The 19,432-nt window shown below is 54.3% G+C and overlaps 3 protein-coding genes across 8 annotated transcripts in view; 2 read left to right on the forward strand and 1 right to left on the reverse strand.

The window, feature by feature from the left end:
* Positions 1-19,432, reverse strand: part of PSMA5 (proteasome 20S subunit alpha 5) — a 509,972-nt gene that overhangs the window by 81,526 nt on the left and 409,014 nt on the right. The window lies entirely within an intron of this gene.
* ATXN7L2 (ataxin 7 like 2) lies at positions 1,727-10,536 on the forward strand. 2 transcript variants are annotated; one of them, XM_050745749.1, is made up of 12 exons: positions 1,729-1,902; positions 3,881-3,946; positions 4,331-4,435; positions 4,832-5,042; positions 5,338-5,624; positions 6,192-6,274; positions 6,656-6,909; positions 7,764-7,962; positions 8,107-8,228; positions 8,759-9,554; positions 9,865-9,942; positions 10,389-10,536. In XM_050745749.1, the coding sequence occupies exons 1-11, from the start codon at positions 1,776-1,778 to the stop codon at positions 9,904-9,906; spliced, it is 2,292 nt and encodes a 763-aa protein (XP_050601706.1). In that variant the 5' UTR covers positions 1,729-1,775; the 3' UTR covers positions 9,907-9,942; positions 10,389-10,536. The 2 variants fall into 2 exon arrangements, with proteins under 2 accessions (XP_050601716.1, XP_050601706.1); XM_050745759.1 differs by lacking the exon at positions 9,865-9,942 and having other exon boundaries at positions 1,727-1,902.
* LOC126930137 (probable transmembrane reductase CYB561D1) lies at positions 10,538-18,194 on the forward strand. 5 transcript variants are annotated; one of them, XM_050746852.1, is made up of 4 exons: positions 10,538-12,118; positions 12,351-12,454; positions 12,945-12,982; positions 13,552-18,194. In XM_050746852.1, the coding sequence occupies exons 1-4, from the start codon at positions 11,971-11,973 to the stop codon at positions 13,661-13,663; spliced, it is 402 nt and encodes a 133-aa protein (XP_050602809.1). In that variant the 5' UTR covers positions 10,538-11,970; the 3' UTR covers positions 13,664-18,194. The 5 variants fall into 5 exon arrangements, with proteins under 5 accessions (XP_050602809.1, XP_050602819.1, XP_050602785.1 ...); XM_050746862.1 differs by lacking the exon at positions 12,945-12,982; XM_050746828.1 differs by lacking the exon at positions 12,351-12,454.

Raw genomic sequence — 19,432 nt, forward strand, 5'->3', positions numbered from 1 at the left:
CCTTCTGGGGATTTATTTTTTCTTCCTCTCCCTTGCTTTAAGTTCTTGGTCAAATATCAGGACTTTCACCAAGGTGCTTTCCACTCTGTACCCCAAGCAACAAAGTCATACTCTGTTGCTTGGGGTGCAGAGAGGAGAGCAGTTATTTCTAGCAGGCTCTCGTCTAGTGACATCTCCTCTTTTGGTGGCACCCAATTAGACCAAAGTAACTGGGACTCATTAGCAATTCTGGAGCAAACTCAAAAGGTGAGAGATAGTGGCTTCCACAAAGCTGTTTCCATTTGCTCTCCTACCATCTGTGACCCAAACACGCTTCCTGTCAGGAGTTAAGGGCCATATGCTTCGCTTTCTTAACTATCAGCTTCTTGTTGAACAAACTTGTACCTCTATCCCCCTTCAGAGAGTCACACACTACATTTACATCCCCTAGAAAAATACACTTGGGTACAACTGAACATTTAATTTTTAGCAGATTCCTGGATGCCCTAGGGATCATCTGTGGGTCTCAGGTTGAGATTCCCTGCCCTCAGAGATTATTCTTGAAGTACTTATACCTTCCCTGGATGAAAAGAAGAAAATCTAAGGTCTTGCTCCCAAACTTGTTTTTCCCTTAGCTAAAGGGTCAAGAGTAGGGGGTGAGGTGTGAGACGTTGAGGAGGAAAAAGGATTAGTATTTCTTTTTTAATGTGATGGGGGGTTGGGTGGGAAATGGAGGAGGCAGACTTTTGTCTCTTGATTGTGTGAGGGTGGGAAGAAATGTTATCAGCTGAGAAGATGAAATAAATGGATGATTAAGGTACTTTCCAGACCTTAGCAAGGAAGATGACAGCTCTGATGAGAAATCTCCCTATGCCGAGGCTTCAGAAGCAGCCCTTCCAGCAGAGAAAGTATTCATTAGAAAAAGAAGGCCAAGTGATGGATGGAGTCAGGGTCCAGCCAGGGTTTGGGAAGAGGCGGTACAGGGTATCGATCGCAGTTCTCAGGAGAAGAGAGACGGATCAGCAGAGATGCTGCAAACACCAGCCGCCTCGGGGCCACCCCAGTTCCAGGGCTGGCTCTGGCTCGGAGACAGCCTTCTGTCATCGTGACAGGTGATTTTGGTCAGCTTGGCCAGGTCCTCTCAAAACCAGACAACGCCACTCCAACCCTCTGCTCTGTATCAGGGCAGTGTGGGTTTCCCACAGAGGAGGCACGACACGGGAGCCGAGGCCCTCCCCCACACCACCCCGGTGTCCTTCAGCACATCCTACAGACTCCCTCCCCTTGCCCTTCTGATTCACAGCGCCCACCTCCCTGCACCTACCCTATTTGATCTACAGGGGAGCGAAGTCGCTTCGTGGCCGCCAGCCCGGGAAGGGGCGCCAGCCAGCTGGCGGACGCATGGCTTAGAGGGGTGTCTGGGCTGAGAGAGGTTTGGGGCTGGGGAGAGGTGCAGTGAGCTTGGGAGAGTGGACTGGTAGCACAAATAATGTGTGCATAAGGATTAGAAGAGGAGATCCTGGAGCTTTGGTCTTCTTTTTTCCCCCTGTAATTGTGCATTTCGGAGGGACTCTTGCTGCAAGCTCGGTAGGCAATAGCATCCGCTCCAAGACTACACTTCCCAGAAAGCTGTGCGGGAGGGAGAGGGGCCGGGAACAGGCAACCTGTGCTGCGCTTGCGCAAAGACTGAGCTGGAAAGGCAGGTGGGGGGGAGAGGGGAGGCGTGCCCGCGACGGGGCGAGGGGGAGGGGGCCGCGCGGCGGCGGCGCCAGGGCGGGCGCGCGTCCGCGGCGGTGATGGCGGTGCGTGAACGCGCGGCGGCAGCAATGGCCGCTCTGGAGCGGCGGGTGCCGAGTCTCGATGACTTCGCGGGACAGAGCTGGAGCTCGTGGGTGGAGCGGGCCGACCTGCCCGCGACTGACGGTGAGTGAAGCCATCCTAAAGTCCGGGGACCCCATCACTATCTCCCCTCCCCCCTTCCGGGCCCCCGCCAGCTGAGGGGAGCCGCCGACTGGAGCCGCCGTCCGGCTCCCCGGCCCCCCAAACAAAGGACCCGCCGGGTCCTAGTGCCCGCCTGCTCCGTCACCTTCGCGCCTCCGGGTCCTAGCGCCGGCTTACCGCTTACAGCCCACCCTGCCCATCTCTGCCTCTGCCAGTCCCCAATACCTGCCCCCCACATAGGCTTGCCTTTATCTTTCTCCTTGCCTGCTGCCCCCCAGCTCGCGCCCCTCCTGCACCTGCCTCCGGCTTTCCCTGTCCGCAACAGTCTTCTCCACGTGTTTCCCACGCACCCCACTTCTGTGCCCCCTTCCTCACCCTCCTTGTTCCTTCGCCTTTTGCCCCACACCTCCTGCTCCTTTTCGGCATTTGCCTGCAGCTGCAGTGGTTTTAGACCCCCGCCCCCTCCGCGTTAGTTCGTCCGTCCATCCATCTATCCTCCCTCCCTCCCTCCATCCTTCGGTCCATCCATCCATGCCTCTAACCCACTGTCCTTTCCCAGGCCTCTTGCCCTGCCTCTTGGCTCTCTCCTCTGACTCTCACCTTCTCTAGGCCCCTGAGTGTCTTAGTGAGCGGGCCTACAGCCCCTTCTTCTGATCTTTGTCTTCTGGGCCCCAGGGAGCACCTGGCCTCGTGGCCTTTCGGGGTGACAGCAGGCATCACGCCCCTGAAGAAGTTTGCAAGTGAGAAGAGGTGGAGGAGGAGACTGCATGGAGGGGTCTCTAATGACACTTGTTCTCCTCTGAGACATCCGACTCCCAGTTTCGTTCTGTCCATCATTCCCTGCACTTGCATTTCACGGACTTAAGAGTGGGAGCTGCCCCTTGTCTCTTGCGTGCCTAACCCACCACCCCTCATAATCTGGATATTATATAAGATTGTCAACAATCTTCTCATCCTAGAAAGGAGCATATCTGTTAATGGTCATCAGAGATCGGACCTAAGCGGGAGCCCAGGCCACCCTGGGACTGCCCCATGCTGGGTGGGCAAGGATGGGGCCATTGTCAGGGTCTGGGTGCATTGAGAACCGGAAATGGAGTCAGACGGGTTTGGTGACTCAGAATTGATTTTTTTTTCCAAGGGACAGGGAGGGGGCGTAGAGGAGGGAGGGGGGAGGAGAGAGGTAGGGGGATGGGGAAAAAGCTGCTTTGCACAGCTAAGATGTTTTTGTCATTAACCCAGAAACTGAGGTACAAGGGCAACCCCTGCCCAGAGCCCCTCTAAGAAGGGGAGGGACTTGCATAGCTGACCAAGGAGACTTTGAAGATGCTCAAGGACCAAAGACAGCAGTTTTTCTGCTCTGTGACCATCCTATCAGTGCAGGACCTGAGAAGCTGGGTGTAACTTTGACAATGCTATGGTAACCCAGGTGGAGCAAAATTGAATTCATGGGGGTGGGGACCTGGGAGAGTATCTATTTGGGATGCCACATAGTAGCAGAAAGGACCCATCTGAGAAATCTCAAGAAGAGACTCAGGGATAGAAAACTTCGTTAAGGACTGTTTCCCCTTTAAATGGGGAAGCAGGCCCAGAAAAGAGATGATATTTACCCACAGTCACCCAACTAGTTAGCAGTGGAGCCCTGAACTGCACCTTGAGGTGAAGGGTCCTATAAGAAAGGCGGATGGATTCTTCTTAGTGGGACCGTCTTAGTCCAGATGCAGCAGGTGAAGGAAGATGGGCATCTGAGAATGACCCACTGAAAGGTTCCCCAAGTGGTCCTCACACCAGGAGCTTGTCATGGAGTGTGGGCTTCATACTGTTGAGCTGCAGGCCCTGCTTGGGGCTTCTGGAAAGGGGACAACCTCTGGGCTGTCTTCTGGGAAGAACAGTCTCTGGTAAGGGGAGGCTGGAGACTCCCTAAAACTGGCCCTGAACCTTCTGAGCTGTGTTTCTCCTCTAGGGGCTGAGCTGGAGGAGAGTAGCAAAAACATGAAGAAGTTGGATGCCATGACCCTCATTAAAGAAGGTGGGAGTCGACACACATTAGGGCTGGGACCCAGGGCAGACAGGACCACGCTCCACTTTTCCACCACACTACAGAAGGAGGTGGCTGCTTGAAGCAGCTGTCTGGGGACCCTCATTTTGATAGGTCTGAGTCGGCCGGTTGCTCTGGCTCCTGTGACCTGCTGTTGGAGATCGTAATCATAGGTGATTGCCCACTCACCTGAAAGCGCATACCCTTTGGGACTGCTTAGATTGAACTCTAGAAGCTGGGAGCATTCAGCATGGAGCTTGTTATGTCAGCGGGGAGGTGAAGTGCCCTCTGAGTGGTGGGATGGGAGTGTTCTCCGATCTTCCAGGGAAACCCTGGGATCCTCAGCCCCAGTGACATGGGCTTCTGTCATTGCAGACATGTCCATCTTCGGGCACTGCCCTGCCCATGATGACTTCTATTTGGTTGTGTGTAACCACTGCAGCCAAGTGGTGAAGCCTCAAGCTTTCCAGAAGCACTGCGGTGAGGGGAGCCCTAGGGAGGAGATAAAGGGACAGGGGAAGGTGGAGCATGGAACTCTGAGGATGGGGTCAGTCAGGAGGTCTCATGGGGTAATGGAGGGTGGTGTTGAGTATAGGAAGGTCCTGGGGGTGGCTTCAGAGCATTGTGGGGAGTCGGATTATTGTTTGAACAAAATTTTAGCATCCAGTGGAGTTAAGGGAGGAGTTAAGGAGTTCAGGAAGCTAGGTCTTGAATTTTGAGTCTTAAAGGCTCAGATTCAAATGGGAAGGAGGCATGTTTACAATCTAATTTATGGAAACTCAGATTCTCTCATGTGAGTCTATGGACAGGGTTAGGTTGGGGAAGGAAGTGGTGATACCACTCACCTCGATTATTCTTTCCACCTCCTGGTGACAGAAAGAAGACACGGGCCCCTCAGCAAGCTTTATGCCCGGGCCCCACCCCCACCTCCAGCCCCTGCCAGCTCTCAGAAATGCCATGTAGTGAATGGGCAGGGCCCAGCTTGTAGGGCACCAGGTTCCACGAAAACCTCCTCCAGGGAGAAGGGCCAGGGGTCCCGGAGCCGTGGCCACCAGCCTCCTGAGAAGACCCAGAAGGACAACCTCTGGTAAGGAGAGGCTGGAGACTTTCTAAGACTGGCCCTGACCCTGACCCATGGATGGGTTGACATCAGTACAGGCAGCCCTGGGTCGAGGCGTACTCCTCACCGCAGGAGGCAGCCACCCTGTCTGCGGCTTCCTTCCATATATTCCAGGGAAGTTGGGGTCTCCTCTTCCCGTGTTTCACACCCCTGCTGGAGCCCACCCAAATTCCAGGGCTGGGAAAGAGATGGCTCTGGGCTAGAGTCCAGGCCCCAGGCCTCCCCTCCCCTCCCCCAGCCAACCCCCTCTCTCTATATGTAGCCTTTTCGTGCCTGTGGTGAATCTGGAGAAGATGTCCAGTCTCCCGAAGCCCGATGGACATGGAATCAGGGTGGCCCCACCCTCTGCTTTTCTCAGCCAGCCAGGGGGTCTCACCAAGGACTCCCCTGGAAAACCTCCCATGGCTCCGCCTTCTAAAGAACCTCCTGGCAGAGAGAACATGGAGATCATCCCCAGTGAGGGGTCCAGTCACTGGGCTGAAGGCACCCCTCCTGAAAAGGAGCCCAGTGGGACCAGGCTGCCCCCTAAAACCCACCGGAAGATGGCTCGTGAGTAGTTGTGGTCTTGGGGGTCCGGAATGTAGAGTGGGGACTCCTTTGGGCTGCTTTGTCCTTGGGCCAGATGAGGAGGAGGTCAGGTTTATGGGCCTGGCCATCACAGGTTGTAGGGTACAGGAGCCCTGTCACCTCTTGACCTGCTTGTTTCCCGGGAAGCTTCTCTCCATCCTGTGTCTCCTGATCAAGGCTGAGGGAGCCCATGCCCAGGAGGTGAAGTTCTTTCTCTCTTTTCTCACCTAGATCCAGGGCACATCTCACAGCTGGCTTCTCTGGCATCCCAGATGCCCATGGCTGCTTTTGTTTCTTGATATATGTTGCCCTGCTTTGGGCTTGAAGTCCCAAAAGATGCATCTGAGATTGGGATAGGGATGGTTCTCACACCCAGCAAAGAAATGTCGATGCCCAGAGTTTCTCTGGAAGGTAGAGCCCCAGGCTGAGGGCTATAGGCTCTTCTGCCTTAGTACCAGTTCTTCTCAGGCCCTTGACAGGAAGCAGCCAGATCCTCCTGTGAACTCCTGGAAATGGTCTTGAGGTTCATTGGAACTGCTTTCCCCACAGGGAAGGAGTGCGACCTCAACAGGCAGTGTGGGGTAATAAATCCAGAGACCAAAAAGATCTGTACCCGCCTGCTGACCTGCAAGGTAACCCCCTTCCCACTGCACAATGAGGGAGGACAGCACAGGGCTTGCCCACTCCTTCCCTGGGCGAGGAGAGGAATGTCGATGTTACTGAAGATCCAGCTTAAGGGAAGGCGGTTAGGCCCACCCAAGGGAAGGGGAGATGGGGATGCCCCTCTTGGGCAGAAGGTGGGAACAGTGGGAAGGAGGGAATTTCCAGATTCCTCCATCCCAAAGGAGGGTTTTGGCCTCATGGGGGAGTGAAACAAAGACACATGAACACAGCTGCAAATATGCCCACATCTCTCCCCACCCCCAAGCTTGCCCAGGCCAAAGCACCCTGCCGGCCCTCACCCCTGCTCAGTTCATACCTACTCCCCAGCTCTCCACCCTGCTGTATTCCAGATCCACTCAGTACACCAGCGCCGGGAAGTCCAGGGCCGGGCCAAGGACTTTGACGTGCTGGTGGCAGAGCTGAAGGCCAGCTCCCGCAAAGGAGAGTCTCCCAAGGAGAAGAGCCCAGGGCGCAAGGAGCAAGTTCTCGAGCACCCCTCCCAGGAGCTCCCCTCTTCAGTCCAGGTTGTGGCAGCGGTGGCTGCTCCCAGCAGCACCTTCTCTGTTCGTGCCAAGCAGACTTACCCATACTGTGCACTGCCCAGGTACGTCTAGAATCCAACCCCTACCTCACCTGGGGGTATTTGGCCCCTAAGCCATCAGGGGCCCCTGGAAACAGGCTCAGGGAGTGTACTGGAAGGTGCACTCACTCAGCCCTGGGTATGGGGGGATTCCTGGGGCTCCTGACAGTGGTGTGGAAGCAGGAGACTTCCCCTGTTCCCAACCAAGCATACCACAGCACCCCAGCCCCTCGGCAGTGTGCCAGATCCAACACTTGGGATATGAACATTTTCCGAGCTGCCTCCAACAGGCCGAAACTTGTCACTGGGGAGCAGAAAGGCCGAAAGGGTCACAGTCCCGGGCAAGGCAGCCCTGTGTGTATTCACTCACTTGCCCCTTCGTGTGCAGAGGCTACGCCGGACCCCAGGGAGAGCCTGACTTGCTAAAGGACACATACATGCATCTCTGCCCGTCACACAAGGGGCAGACACGAAACACAGGCTCAGCTCACAGACAGGCTCAGCTCACAGACAGGCTCACAGGAATATGTAATGGAAGAAGGGGGTTGAGCGAGTTGACTGGGCTGACCAGAGCTGGGTACCATTTAATTGCGAAGATTTTCTGGAGGAGGCGGATCTACAGCAGATTATCCCCTGAGGAGGAAGGGCCTGGGAGGTGAAGGGGCTGAGGAGAGAATCCCTTGGGAGCGGTCTCTCTGTCTTTTACTCTGTGAGATCTGTTGTTCCCTCCTGTCCTTCCCTTCCTTCTGTCCTCTTTTGATTGCCCTACAGGGTGTCTGCACCAGTGCCCTGCTCTTTGAGCTTGGTGGGTTCAAGGATGCCCCTACTCTGACCCCACAATAGTCACATTCCCCTCACATCTCTTTTGGCCCTTACAGGTCCCGGGCCTCCTCCGAGAGTGAATTGGATGATGAAGGCCCCTGTGATGGTGATGGGGACCCAGGCCTGTTCCCCTTCCCCATGCCCCGGGGTGGGGCCCAGGCATCCAGCGAGGAAAGTGAGGAGGAGGGGACATCTGACGACCTCCACCTACCCCCTGACTGCCATTATGCAACCCGGCCCCCACGGCCACAAGCGGTAAGGACCTGGGACAGGGTCCTAGGGAGGGGGTGGCCCAGCACTCCTGGCCCACAATACGGGGAAAAGAGGCCAGATCCTGTGTGCAGATGCCCTCCGTGCACCCCAGACCCTGCCAACTATGCACTGTCCTTCTGCCTTTAGTTCTGCACCTTTGGGAGCCGGCTGGTGAGCCCAGGATGCTATGTGTTTAGCCGCCGGCTGGACCGGTTCTGCTCAGCACTCAGCTCCATGCTGGAACGGCACCTCAGCTCACACATGTGGAAGTAAGTCTCTTGGGCCCAGAATGGAAGTTCTAGAATGGAAATTCCCAGGCTCCAGACATACCTGGACTTCAGAAGCCCTGATCTTTCCTGTATACCCATAGGTGTGCCTTGGCTGTTTGCCAGCAGAACCCTAGATAGGGAGTGGCATGAAAAGGAGGTGGGAAAACTTGGCAGCCTAGAGCTTGGCTAAGGCAGGGCATGGAATGGTGGTCTGGTGTTGAATCTAGACTCTCATCCATCACTTCCAGTACCTTTTGGGTAACTAGGGATAGGGGATGCCCAAACCAAGATTTAAAATGAAGTTCCTAGTGGGCTACCTCCTAGTTCGTATGTACTAGTTAATTCCTCTCCACAGGCACACCCGTGTCTTCTTCCTAACCCTCAGTTCCAGCATCTTCCAGCAGATGGCAGCAACTCTGGGGCTCTGCTGGCCATTTCTAGGTGGGGCAGAGAGACTGGAGCGTGTCTTGTGTTGGGAGAAGCTCTCTTGTTTGCTTGGCAGTCACAGTGGGGCCTTCTTTTTGCTGCAGGAAGATCCCACCAGCAGCTGAACCTCCAGCTCACCTTGTCAACTCCCCGTTATCTGCTCCCCTGAGCCCATCCTCTACAGGCACCTGCCCCCGCCTTCCAGGTCCACCCCCGAGACCTGCCTGCCCAGCCTCCACACCCCCCACCAAGGACAGCCTTGTCCCCAGCTACCCTGCAGGCTCCCCCAGTGTGGCAGCTGCCTGTAGCCAGGCAGAGTGCATGGGCGGGAGCCAGGCTATCACCTCACCACTGCCTGCCAACACGCCATCCCCGTCCTTCAGCAAGCTGCCGCCTTCCAAGGCCAGCAAGTCATCCAAAGGCAAGGATGGGGTGGAGGTGGAGGCCCCTTCTCGAAAGCGGAAGTTATCCCCTGGCCCCACCACTCTTAAACGGACCTGCATCCTGGAGCCCACTGGAAAAGGCAAACCCTCTGGCTGTCGGGGCCTCTCGGCCAAAACTAAAACAGCCCTGAGCATGGGGCTTAACGGGACAATGGGGCCAAGAGTGAAGCGGGCAGGGCCCCTGGACTGTCGTGGTTCCCCTCATCAGCTCCCTACACCAGTCAAGGCTTCTCAGCTGGAGAACCGGGGAGCAGCTGGACACCCAGCCAAGGCCCTGCCAACCAACTGCCTCTCTGAGGAGGAGGTGGCCAAGAAGCGGAAAAACCTGGCCACTTACTGCCGGCCAGTGAAGGCCAAGCACTGTCAGGCTGGTGCCCCTGCTGATGTGGCCTGCTCTGTGCGCCGCAAGAAGCCAGGCCCGGCCCTGGCCTTTGAGGAGAAGTGCTCTACACTGAAGGTACCAGCCAGGCTCCCTGAAGATTGATGAGGGTGGGGCACATGGCGGGTACCTGATACAGAGAATATGCTACATTGGTGTTTGTGCAGGGAAAGGGAGGAAGGGGAAGTTGAGAGAGAGTTCCTGGACTGTTTTCTTTAGGAAGAGGTAGGTCAGTTCTTAGCGAAGTGACTCCAGCTTTTGCCTGGTGAACCTTCCCCTATCCCTAACCCTTTCCCTTGGGCTGAGGAGATGCGGCACCCCTCCATCCCTGCTTTTGCTGTAATCGAAGGGCTACTTCTTTCTGAATTGGCTGTGACCCTCATTCCAGGTACTGGAGCTACCTCTGTTCCCTGAAGGAAAGGGAGTTTGAGTCCCTGGGTCACAGCCTAACATGCCGAGCAGCAAGGTGGGTGGGCTGGCCTCACTGGATTTTCCTCTGGGCATCAGGGCCTCAGAGGGCAGGCACACAACCCCATGTCCACTTATGCACATGTGCCCACCTCCAGGTGTGCAGGTGACAGGCAAGTTCTCCAGGGTTTCCAGTAAAGCCTGCAGCCAGTTTTATTTGCCTCTTCTGGTGGGAGCCCTGGCATAGTGTGCCATGTGCTCTCCATATGATCTCTGCCAGGAGGTGGGACGGGGGTGCTCTCCTGGGTTAGATGTGGGCCTAATCATAAACCCTGTGTATTCTCCAGCTTCACTACCCAGGCTGCCCACTACTTGCTCAGTTTTACTCACCGGGCCAGCAGAAGGAAACCAAGCTTTAGCCCTTGTAGTCCACACAGTTCACTGGGTAGGACAGCTGGTAGGCCCCCACCCTGACCCTTTCTCTCGCCTCTTGTCTTCCTGCAGTCAAAAACCCATTAACGAGAAAGTGCCTGCCCACTGCAACGGAGCCGCCAGCACCTCCTCCCCTCCAGATCCGGGCCCCAGGCTGCTGCCGCTTTTTATAACTTTATATTATTTTTTTTAAGAAAAAAAGCTCTTTAAAATACCTCAAGACTGTCTCCCTGTTCTGTTGCTGCTATGAAAATATAAAAACAGAAACATAGAAAAGGAAGGAAAAAAATAACAAAATGAGTGTCCTTACTGTCCCCAGCCCTACCCTGGGAGGCTGAGATGATAGGCAGCAAGACTCCAGCTCCCATAGCTTGCCTGCAAAAGTCTCTTATGCTCATTATTATTATTATTACTGTCATCTTCTCACTTTCAATAGTGTGAAAAATGTGTGGAGTTTGTGTCACTGGGGGAGTCTCTCCAGACAGGATGATGAGGCGTGTGGCTCTGAATGAGCAAGGCTTCCTGAGTCTTGACCCCAGAGACAACTATGGTCCCATTGGGAAGAAAAACTTGAGAGGGGAAGCTGCACTTCTGGCTCTTCTCTAGGATCCTTGCCCTGAGGATCTGGGAATTGGCTTGTGACCCTTTTCTGGTCCTTCAGCAACCCTAGGCGTCCATCCCTCCCTGAATTATTGCCTGTTTTTCTTCAGCTGTTCCTGCTTTTCCCACCTCTTACCAGCAGCCTCATTTTCTCAGCCACTTAGGGAGCTTGAGCTGGGTTGGTCATTGCTGTTGGGATGTTCCTGTTTTCTATTGGACAGCCTTCCTTCCCGGCCTGTGGGTTTGCCTTTAAGGAAGGGGTAGAACCTTTCCCAGGGAGGCCTCCTTGGGTTGAACCACACCTTTTTCGGAGGCAGGAAGGGAAAAGGCATCATCACTTGCAGAACTGGTGGTGTGGGAGGCCACCGGAGTGTGGGAGGCCTTGGTCCTTCAGGATCACCTGGCTCCTCAGGGCTGAGCAGCTTGTGAGGAGGCGGCAGGGCTGGGAGTGCCCTAGTTATTCCATTTATCTCGCTGGGAACCACTCCCGTGCAGATGCGAGATGAGACTTGCATCTCTCTCCTTTGGTCCACCAGGTTCAAGGCACTATATTTTGGCCATGTCCTTTCCTAGTCTCCTTGCCTTTAGGCAGGGAGGAAGCTTGTTCCCTGAACAACACAGAAGGAGGTAACAGGAGACAGTGCACAGCCAGGGAAATCCAGTACTACTAGAAATCGGCTCCAAACACTGGTTTCACGCTCTTGGTTCAGCGTACCAAGTGTGTGATTTGGGGTTTCACTGAAATCATTTGCCACAAATGTATTTCCAGAGGCTGCTTGGGATTTAGGCCCTTGTAGACAGACACACAGAAACAAATGAAGGTGGGCCGGGAACTGTTCGGTCCCCTTCTGCCTCCGGGCTCCCACGGGAGCGGGCCTCTCCGGGGCACTCGCGCTTCCCCCCCAGCCCCCAGAGGGCGCTGTGGGCCACTCCGTCGCACTGCCGGCGGCGTCCCGGGGGAGGAGCCTCTCCTGCAGCCGCCGCCGCCTCCGCGATCGCAAACCCGGAAGACGTGTTCGGGCAGCTGGAGTGTGCGAGCCCGCCGGCCACGGCCATGCAGCCCTTGGAGGTAGGTCTGGTTCCCGCTTCAGCTGGGGAGCCGAGACTGACCCGCTGGCTGCGGAGAGGCAGTGGGATCTTGGCGCACCTGGTAGCTTTGGGCTTCACCATCTTTCTGACAGCGCTGTCCCGTCCAGGAACCAGTGAGTGTGCGGGGCGGGGCTGCGGAAGGGGGCGGAGCGGAGATGCTGGAGGGGCAGCGCTTGGGAACGCCGGGAGACTTGGAGGAGGGACCCCAGCTGTAAAGGGGAGACAGAAACAGTGGAGGGATTTTGAGGGCCTGGTGGGGCGAGGTCCCAGGGATCCTGGAAGAATGGGGTTTGGGGTGCTGAGGGGGAAGGGCAGACGATTGAACAGACCGAACTACTTCCTCAGAAACAGGTCCCCTGATGGAGAATAGAAGTGAAGGAGGCCGGGCGCAGTGGGTCACGCCTGAAATCCCAGCACTTTGGGAGGCCGACGCGGGTGGATCACTTGAGGTCAGGAGTTCGAGACCAGCCTGGCCAACATGGTGAAACCCCGTCTCTACTAAGAACACAAAAATTAGCCAGGCATGATGGCGCGCGCCTGTAGTTCCAGCTACTTGGGAGGCTGAGGGAGGAGAATCGCTTGAACCCGAGAAGTGGAGGCTGCAGTGAGCCGAGATTGCGCCACTGCACTCCAGCCTGTGCGACAGAGTGAGACTCCGTCTCAAAAAAACAAAAAACAAATAAAAAAGGCAGAGGACTGGGCTGCCAGCTAAGAGGTGCTGAAAGGGGAACCCAGGCCAAACTGTTGTGTGTGGATAGGGAGGCCCTCTTGGTTGCTCACTCTGGGCCCCTTGGCTGCTCCACTTTGTCCTTAGTTCCTGTTCCCGATTAGGATTGGGGATGGTACTTTTCTCATGTGGCTAGATTCTTTGGGTTCCACCTAGCTACAGGGGCAGGAACAATGGTACCAAGCCCTCAGCCTGTTCTCTTTGATTCTTAGGTCTTTTCTCCTGGCACCCTGTATTCATGTCCTTGGCGGTGAGTTTGGGCTTCTATCTGATTTGTTTGGGTATGCCTCACCTCATTCTGAAAGCACCCAGCTTTCAGAAAGCTCAGCCTTTCTAAGGTTAAGGCAGGTGGAGGAAACATCTAGGGTTCATTTTTCCCTGCAGCCTATGGGATTGGGAAACCTGGAGGGCTGGGCCATAGGCAGATGTCAGGTGGTTGAAAAGGGTGGGAGGGCATGGAAGATCTTTCTTTCTCCACTGGGGCCTGAAAGGAGAAGCGGGGAGAGGTGTTACCCAGTCATTTCCCGACTTGTCCCCAAAGTTCAGGGAGAAGTTTAACATTTGCTGTTCCACTGGTCAAGAAATGGGAGTCATTGTAGAGGTTGGGATGGGGAGGTGTCAACCTGAACGAGGAGATGTGCACTCGAGTGCTGATTCCCAGTTGTTCCCAGAAATGTTGAGCTGTGAGACTGGTGGTCCTGGTGGAACTTATTTAACCCTTACCCTTTGTCCTCTTTGTTAGGATGTATGAGAGCACCTCCTTTTTCTCAGGCCTCCAAGCCAGACATGAGGCTTACTGGCTTTCTCCTATGTTCACAGTTCTGCCTCTGCATGGCTGAAGCCATCCTACTCTTCTCACCTGAACACTCCCCGTTCTTCTTCTGCTCCCGAAAAGCACGGATCCGGCTCCACTGGGCAGGGCAGACCCTAGCCATCCTCTGTGCAGCTCTGGGCCTGGGCTTCATCATCTCCAGCAGGACCCGCAGTGAGCTGCCTCATCTGGTGTCCTGGCACAGCTGGGTGGGAGCCCTGACACTGCTGGCCACTGGTGTCCAGGCACTGTGTGGGCTCTGCCTCCTTTGTCCCCGGGCAGCCAGGGTCTCGAGGGTGGCTCGCCTCAAGCTCTACCATCTGACGTGTGGACTGGTGGTCTACCTGATGGCTACAGTGACGGTGCTTCTGGGCATGTACTCAGTATGGTTCCAGGCCCAGATCAAAGGTGCAGCCTGGTACCTGTGCCTGGCACTGCCCATCTATCCAGCCCTGGTGATCATGCACCAGATCTCCAGATCTTACTTGCCGAGGAAGAAAATGGAAATGTGAGTTCCTGCGAACTCTTAATCTGGGTGGGACACTTGTCTTGAACATCATGGTTCATTCGGTGATCTATAAGGGATCTATTTCAGAAGTGATCAGGTTTTTGCACTTCTTGGCTGGTTCAGGGACTGCAGAAACCAAAGCTGCTGTTGTTGAGGAATAATTCAGTGGGTCAGAATGGGAAAATGTACAGGGTATGACTGGAAGGTGAGGGAGAGCCTGATCCTGAAGCCTCTACTTGATGAGAGACAGAGTTTTGGGTGGTGATAGTGATGTCCTGGTGGTCATTTCTTGCTTGTGTGCCTGATGAAAAATTGGGTTCCCGTAAGTAATGAATGGCATCCATGGATATTTGGGTTACTTTTAAGAAAGCAGTGTGATGTAGTGGAGAGAGCCCATGGGTCTTATTTATGGGATATGGTCCTGTTAGGCTCTGTTGTACAACCTTAGGTGTGTTTCATATCTAAGGACCTCCGTTTCTTCATCTGTGAAATGTTTCTAAACAGTCTCTTAAGTTCCTTCCTTCTCTAATACTCAGCATCTGTCAGGTCGATGTCTCAGAACACCCTCCCAGCCGTGGACCATGTGGACCACTTAGCAGACTCGGGGTAGTTCTTTACTCCCCTGGAGGGACAGCTCTGCCCTTGAGGCCCTTCAGAAATTTGTGCTGATTTGGTCCCTGTGCCAGGGCACAGGGGGTCAGGCGCTGTGGAGAGAAGGGACTCAGGTGAGAGTCTTCTGGACTCTAAGACAGTAAATGCACTAAAGTCACTTTAAAGCTTTTGGAGAAGCAGGAGGGCATTGACTTAACCAAGCTGAAGGCTCCTGGCTGGGCTGCCCAGCCCAGCTGAGATCTCCCTTCAGCCCACCTCAGGATCTGGGCTTGAGGGCTGCAGGGCCTGCGTGTGCTCCCTCCCTGAAATCACTTCTTAGAGCAAAGGAGCCCTGGGCATCTCATGCTTTGCCCTTCTTAGGGCTCAGGTTCTTGCCTTAGCACATAGCTTCTGGACACTTTTTGAAGCTTTTCATAAGGGCCAAGGAAGTGGGGCAGGGCTTTTCTGATCCAAAGAAAACAAAGTTTCTCTGGTTCCCCCTCTTCCCTTGTTATCTAAGCTTTCCTCACTTGTCATCTCTTGCCAGCTCTTAGGTCCAAGAGGGGGCTGAGTTTGGTGCCAGCTGGCAAATGAGGGCTGGGCTCTCTTCCCTACAGAGACCACCACCCTCCTTGCTGCAGCTGAAAGTAGTTCCCCAGACTGCCCTCGGTGGTGAGGACTGGATGCTAGACTGTTTAGTTGTGGTCTGGCTCAGTTGAGAAGATGGGACCTTCCTAGATCATGGCAAGGCCTGACAACAGCTGAGCCAGGAAAGTGCTGCTGAGGCAGGTAGACATAGCTCACAGGGAACTCTGGGAAGCCTGGGGTGTAGGCGCTGGAGCTCCAGTTCCCGGGAGCAGGGGCAGGTGTTCCTAGATGTTAGTGTTGTGGATGTCCTGGGTCTTTTGAAGATTCAGGTCCTCCTCTCCGGGTAGCTCAGAAGTAAGGAGGTTGGTTTGATTCAATAGTACAAGAATGGGGACAGCAAGGGCAGAAGTGTCCTCTCCATGTACCTCATTATGCCCCTACTGGGGGAGATTGCCTCTCCCAGGACGAGCATCTAAAGGAGGTCCCTGCTGTGCAGAAGGGTATTGTCCCTGTCTCTTTCATTGTCCTCCCTCCTCTCAAACTCTCAGTGTGGTGTGAACTCGGCAGAAACGGTTACTGGGGCTGCATGGAGAATCTCACCTGCGTTGATTTTGATCCAGGGACTGCATCTCCTCTTTCCTCATCACAGCCAGCACTGAGGGGCTCACTCTACCTGCCACAGGGTAGGAGGGCCAGGCAGAGTTCACCAGCTTGCTCTGAGAGCAAGCAGGCAGTGCCGTAAAGCCTGAGCCTGCCTGAGGTGCTGCCTCCTCCCAGGTGGTGCGGGGGTTGGTGGGCGGGCGGGCAGGCGTGCTGACAGCCGGCAGTTTGCGTGGGCTGTGCCATCTGATGTCTATTCCCAGCCCTGGGAGGAAGGGGGAGTCATTTATATTCTGCAGGAGGAAGGGGCCCCAGCTGTCGCCTTTCTGACCAGCAGGCCTGTAGGGCAGGGGCACAGAGCAGAGAGGAGGGCACAGGTGGTCTCCTGCTTAGCCTGGTCTGACTGCAGTGTAGGGAATAGGTCACCAGGAGGAGCCCTTCATCCTGGCAGGCCGGATTGCGGAGGGACTTCCCTCCCCCTTCTTTCCATTTCTCCCTTCATCACCACCTGCCCTCACATCCTGGGGCAGCAGCTGGACAGCCATTAGACCTCAGTGCCAGGGCACTCTTCCTCCAGCTGGGATCTCAGTGGCTCCCAGCTGCATGGCCTCCTGCTTGTGTGTTCCCTCCTCCACCATCCTCTGTTCCCCGCACCTCCCTTATTCTCATGTCTGGGGTATTTACTTGGCTCCTCAGCAAGGAAGGAAACGCCTTGGAGGAGAAGCACATGGTTGCCCTTTTGTCCTTGCTCCCTGGCTAAGGAAAGCTGCTAGTGGTCAGCCTGTTTTGCCTTTTTTTTTTTTTAAAAAAAAGCCAGGACAGCGTGCTTAGATTTAAAACATTTGAATGTCATTTGCACACATTTTCATATCAAGCTAAGTCCTGATTCCAAATTTGATTATATTCCAAATTTGATTATATTCCAAGTTTGATTATATTCAGATTCAACCTTGAGGACATTAGAAATATAGATGGCTTCTGTATCCAAATCTGAATGGAAATGAGATTACCCTTCTGGGTTCAGATACCCCTCCCAAGCCTGCGTCTTTCCTGTAACCACCCCTCCTCTGAGCCCCATCATGGCTGGGGTTTGTGTGGAATGGCAGGAGCTCTGTGTCTGGGGAAGTCCTCCAGCCTCACCTTCTTGGCTCTTAAGTGGTAGGCTGTTACCACTTGCCATTCTGGGCCTCCTCTCTCCCCACCCTTTCACAAGGCAGGCTGCCCTTCGCACTCACTGGCCCATCCCTTCTTTCTCATCGTCCCACCCTTCCACCCCCGTGCATGGCTGCTGTAGGTCTGGTTTTTTTTTTTAGACGGAGTCACACTCTGCCGCCAGGCTGGAGTGCAATGGCACGATCTTGGCTCACTGCAACCTCTGCCTCCCAGGTTCAAGCGATTCTCTTGCCTCAGCGTCCCGAGTAGCTGGGACTACAAGTGCGCACCACCACAACCAGCTACTTTTTGTATTTTTAGTAGAGACGGGATTTCACTATGTTGGCCAGGATGGTCTTGATCTCTTGACCTCATGATCTGCCCACATCAGCCTTCCAAACTGCTGAGATGACAGGCGTGAGCCACTGTGCCTAGCCAGGTCTTGTTTTTAAAACCTCACTGTGGGAGATTTAGGCATCCTCCCTGAGCCAGCTGGCTGCTGTGCCAAAGCGTGTTCAGAGTTAATAATAATCATTAGCTGAATGGTGCTGGAGCCTTTCAGCTTCAGATCTCTAAGCACTTGCAGGCTGAGTCAGTCAGCCCTCACCTTCCCCCTCTTCCTGGGCTGCAGAGTGTAACAGAATGGGGAGGCACTGTGGAAGGATGTCAGGAATCTTGCTGCTAGCCACGCCTTGCACTGTCGTCTGGGAGTGGGCACTGTGTCCTCTCAGTGAACTAATAAGACTTGCACCTGACAAAGGTCAAGATATGTAGGGAACACAGTATATGCTAGGCTGAGACCTATGGTGGTGGCAGGGATGGCTGCTGAGCCTAACTTCTAGTACTCCTGGCCTTCCTTCTGTTTACCTGTCTTGGCCTCCAGGGGGCACCCCTGGTCTTGATGCCTCAAACCCAGCATTTCTGGGTCCCCTCTGCAAGCTTAGAGAGCAGGGAGGCTTCTGGTAGTGCTCCTGATGCTCCTGTGTCTGGTTGGCACAAAGACCCTGTGTAACATGAAATGAAAGGTGCATCGGCTTGGGGGCTGGGAAACCTGCAGTATGGGTTTACTCCGTCCCTATCACTAGCGTGGCTGTGGGCAAACCACTTATTGCCTGACCTACCTCACAGGGATGTTGTGAGGATTTGATGAGACAATGAATGTTAATAGGAATTGGAAAATTCAAAGCATTAAACACATGTAAACAGGTGGTATTATTATGTTCTTGTCCTTCTCTTTCACTGAGCCAGGCTTTGGGCTTTATGCTTCTTAGGCAATAAACAGTTACGGATAATGACAGTTAGGGGATCTAAGTCTCAGAGACTTGTTCTGGCAATCATAAGAAAACATGGACACATTTCTTCCTTCCAGATGCAAGGTCAGCTCTTACCAACTCCTGCCAGAAATGCCACCAAGGCCATGACTAGTGAAGTTTGCCGTAAGTGCTGCCTACCTGGTGTTCTCAAATCACAGGGCAGACTGCAGATCTCGGAGTCAATATAGTTGCTCCCTAGGTCCAGCCTGAAGTTCCTGGAGCTGGTCTTCATCGGGAGCTGTAGGTCCCAAGTCTATCTAAATCTCTCCTAATTCTGACCTTCTGAGGGAAAAGTGGGGTGGACAAGCTAGGAAGGGAGGAGCAACTGGAACAAACAGCATCACCACAGACCCTGTTTCCCGAAGCCACAGAATGAGCAACACTTGCCTCAGGCATTGGAGATGCAGAGCAGGGACCCTTGGCTTCTGGGGGTCCACAGCCTGGTTTCCCTTTTCCCCCATTTCAGGCTCTTGGAGTAGGATCAGTCCCCTCCTCCTCCAAGTGCTTTATTGGCATTCACACACCCGCACACACACACACTGAAAGCAGTTCTGTTTAAATTTTAAATTGGGGAAGGATACTTTCCATTCCATTTGTCTGAGAGCAGCCAGCAGTCTGCCTGGAGTGGATGCAAAGAAGCAGGAACAACAGCAGTGCAGAGGCTTGAATATTCGTTTTTTATCTTAATTGTTTTTTCTGTCCTGGGATCCAGGAATGAAACACTAGCCAGGCATTGTGTGCAGAGCCTCAGCAGTTCTCACCAGCACTGCACAGAGAAGACAAGCTGAAAAGAACTGCCCTGGAGGGTGGTTTGAAGTAGCCCATCTCCAGCATGGTGCTGGGCTTAACCCCTTCATATAGGCAGAAATTACCTCCAGTGAGGGGACCTTCCCCCTACCTACCCTCTCAGGAGACTTGACTAGTCACGAGATGCATCACAGAATAACAATCTCAGTTTATAATCCACCTGCTATTGTTAGGATTTCCCAGACGAGTTTTTGACCTCTGTTGGAAGCAGATTAAGGAACGACTTCAGGCTATTCAATGGTATCTGAGGAGTCAACTCTGTCTCACTGAATATACATGAGTGGACCCCTAGCATCCCTATCTTTAAAGCAGATACCCAGTTATCTCATG

The sequence above is a fragment of the Macaca thibetana genome, chromosome 1, assembly GCF_024542745.1.
Source record: "Macaca thibetana thibetana isolate TM-01 chromosome 1, ASM2454274v1, whole genome shotgun sequence".
Taxonomy (NCBI): domain Eukaryota; kingdom Metazoa; phylum Chordata; class Mammalia; order Primates; family Cercopithecidae; genus Macaca; species Macaca thibetana.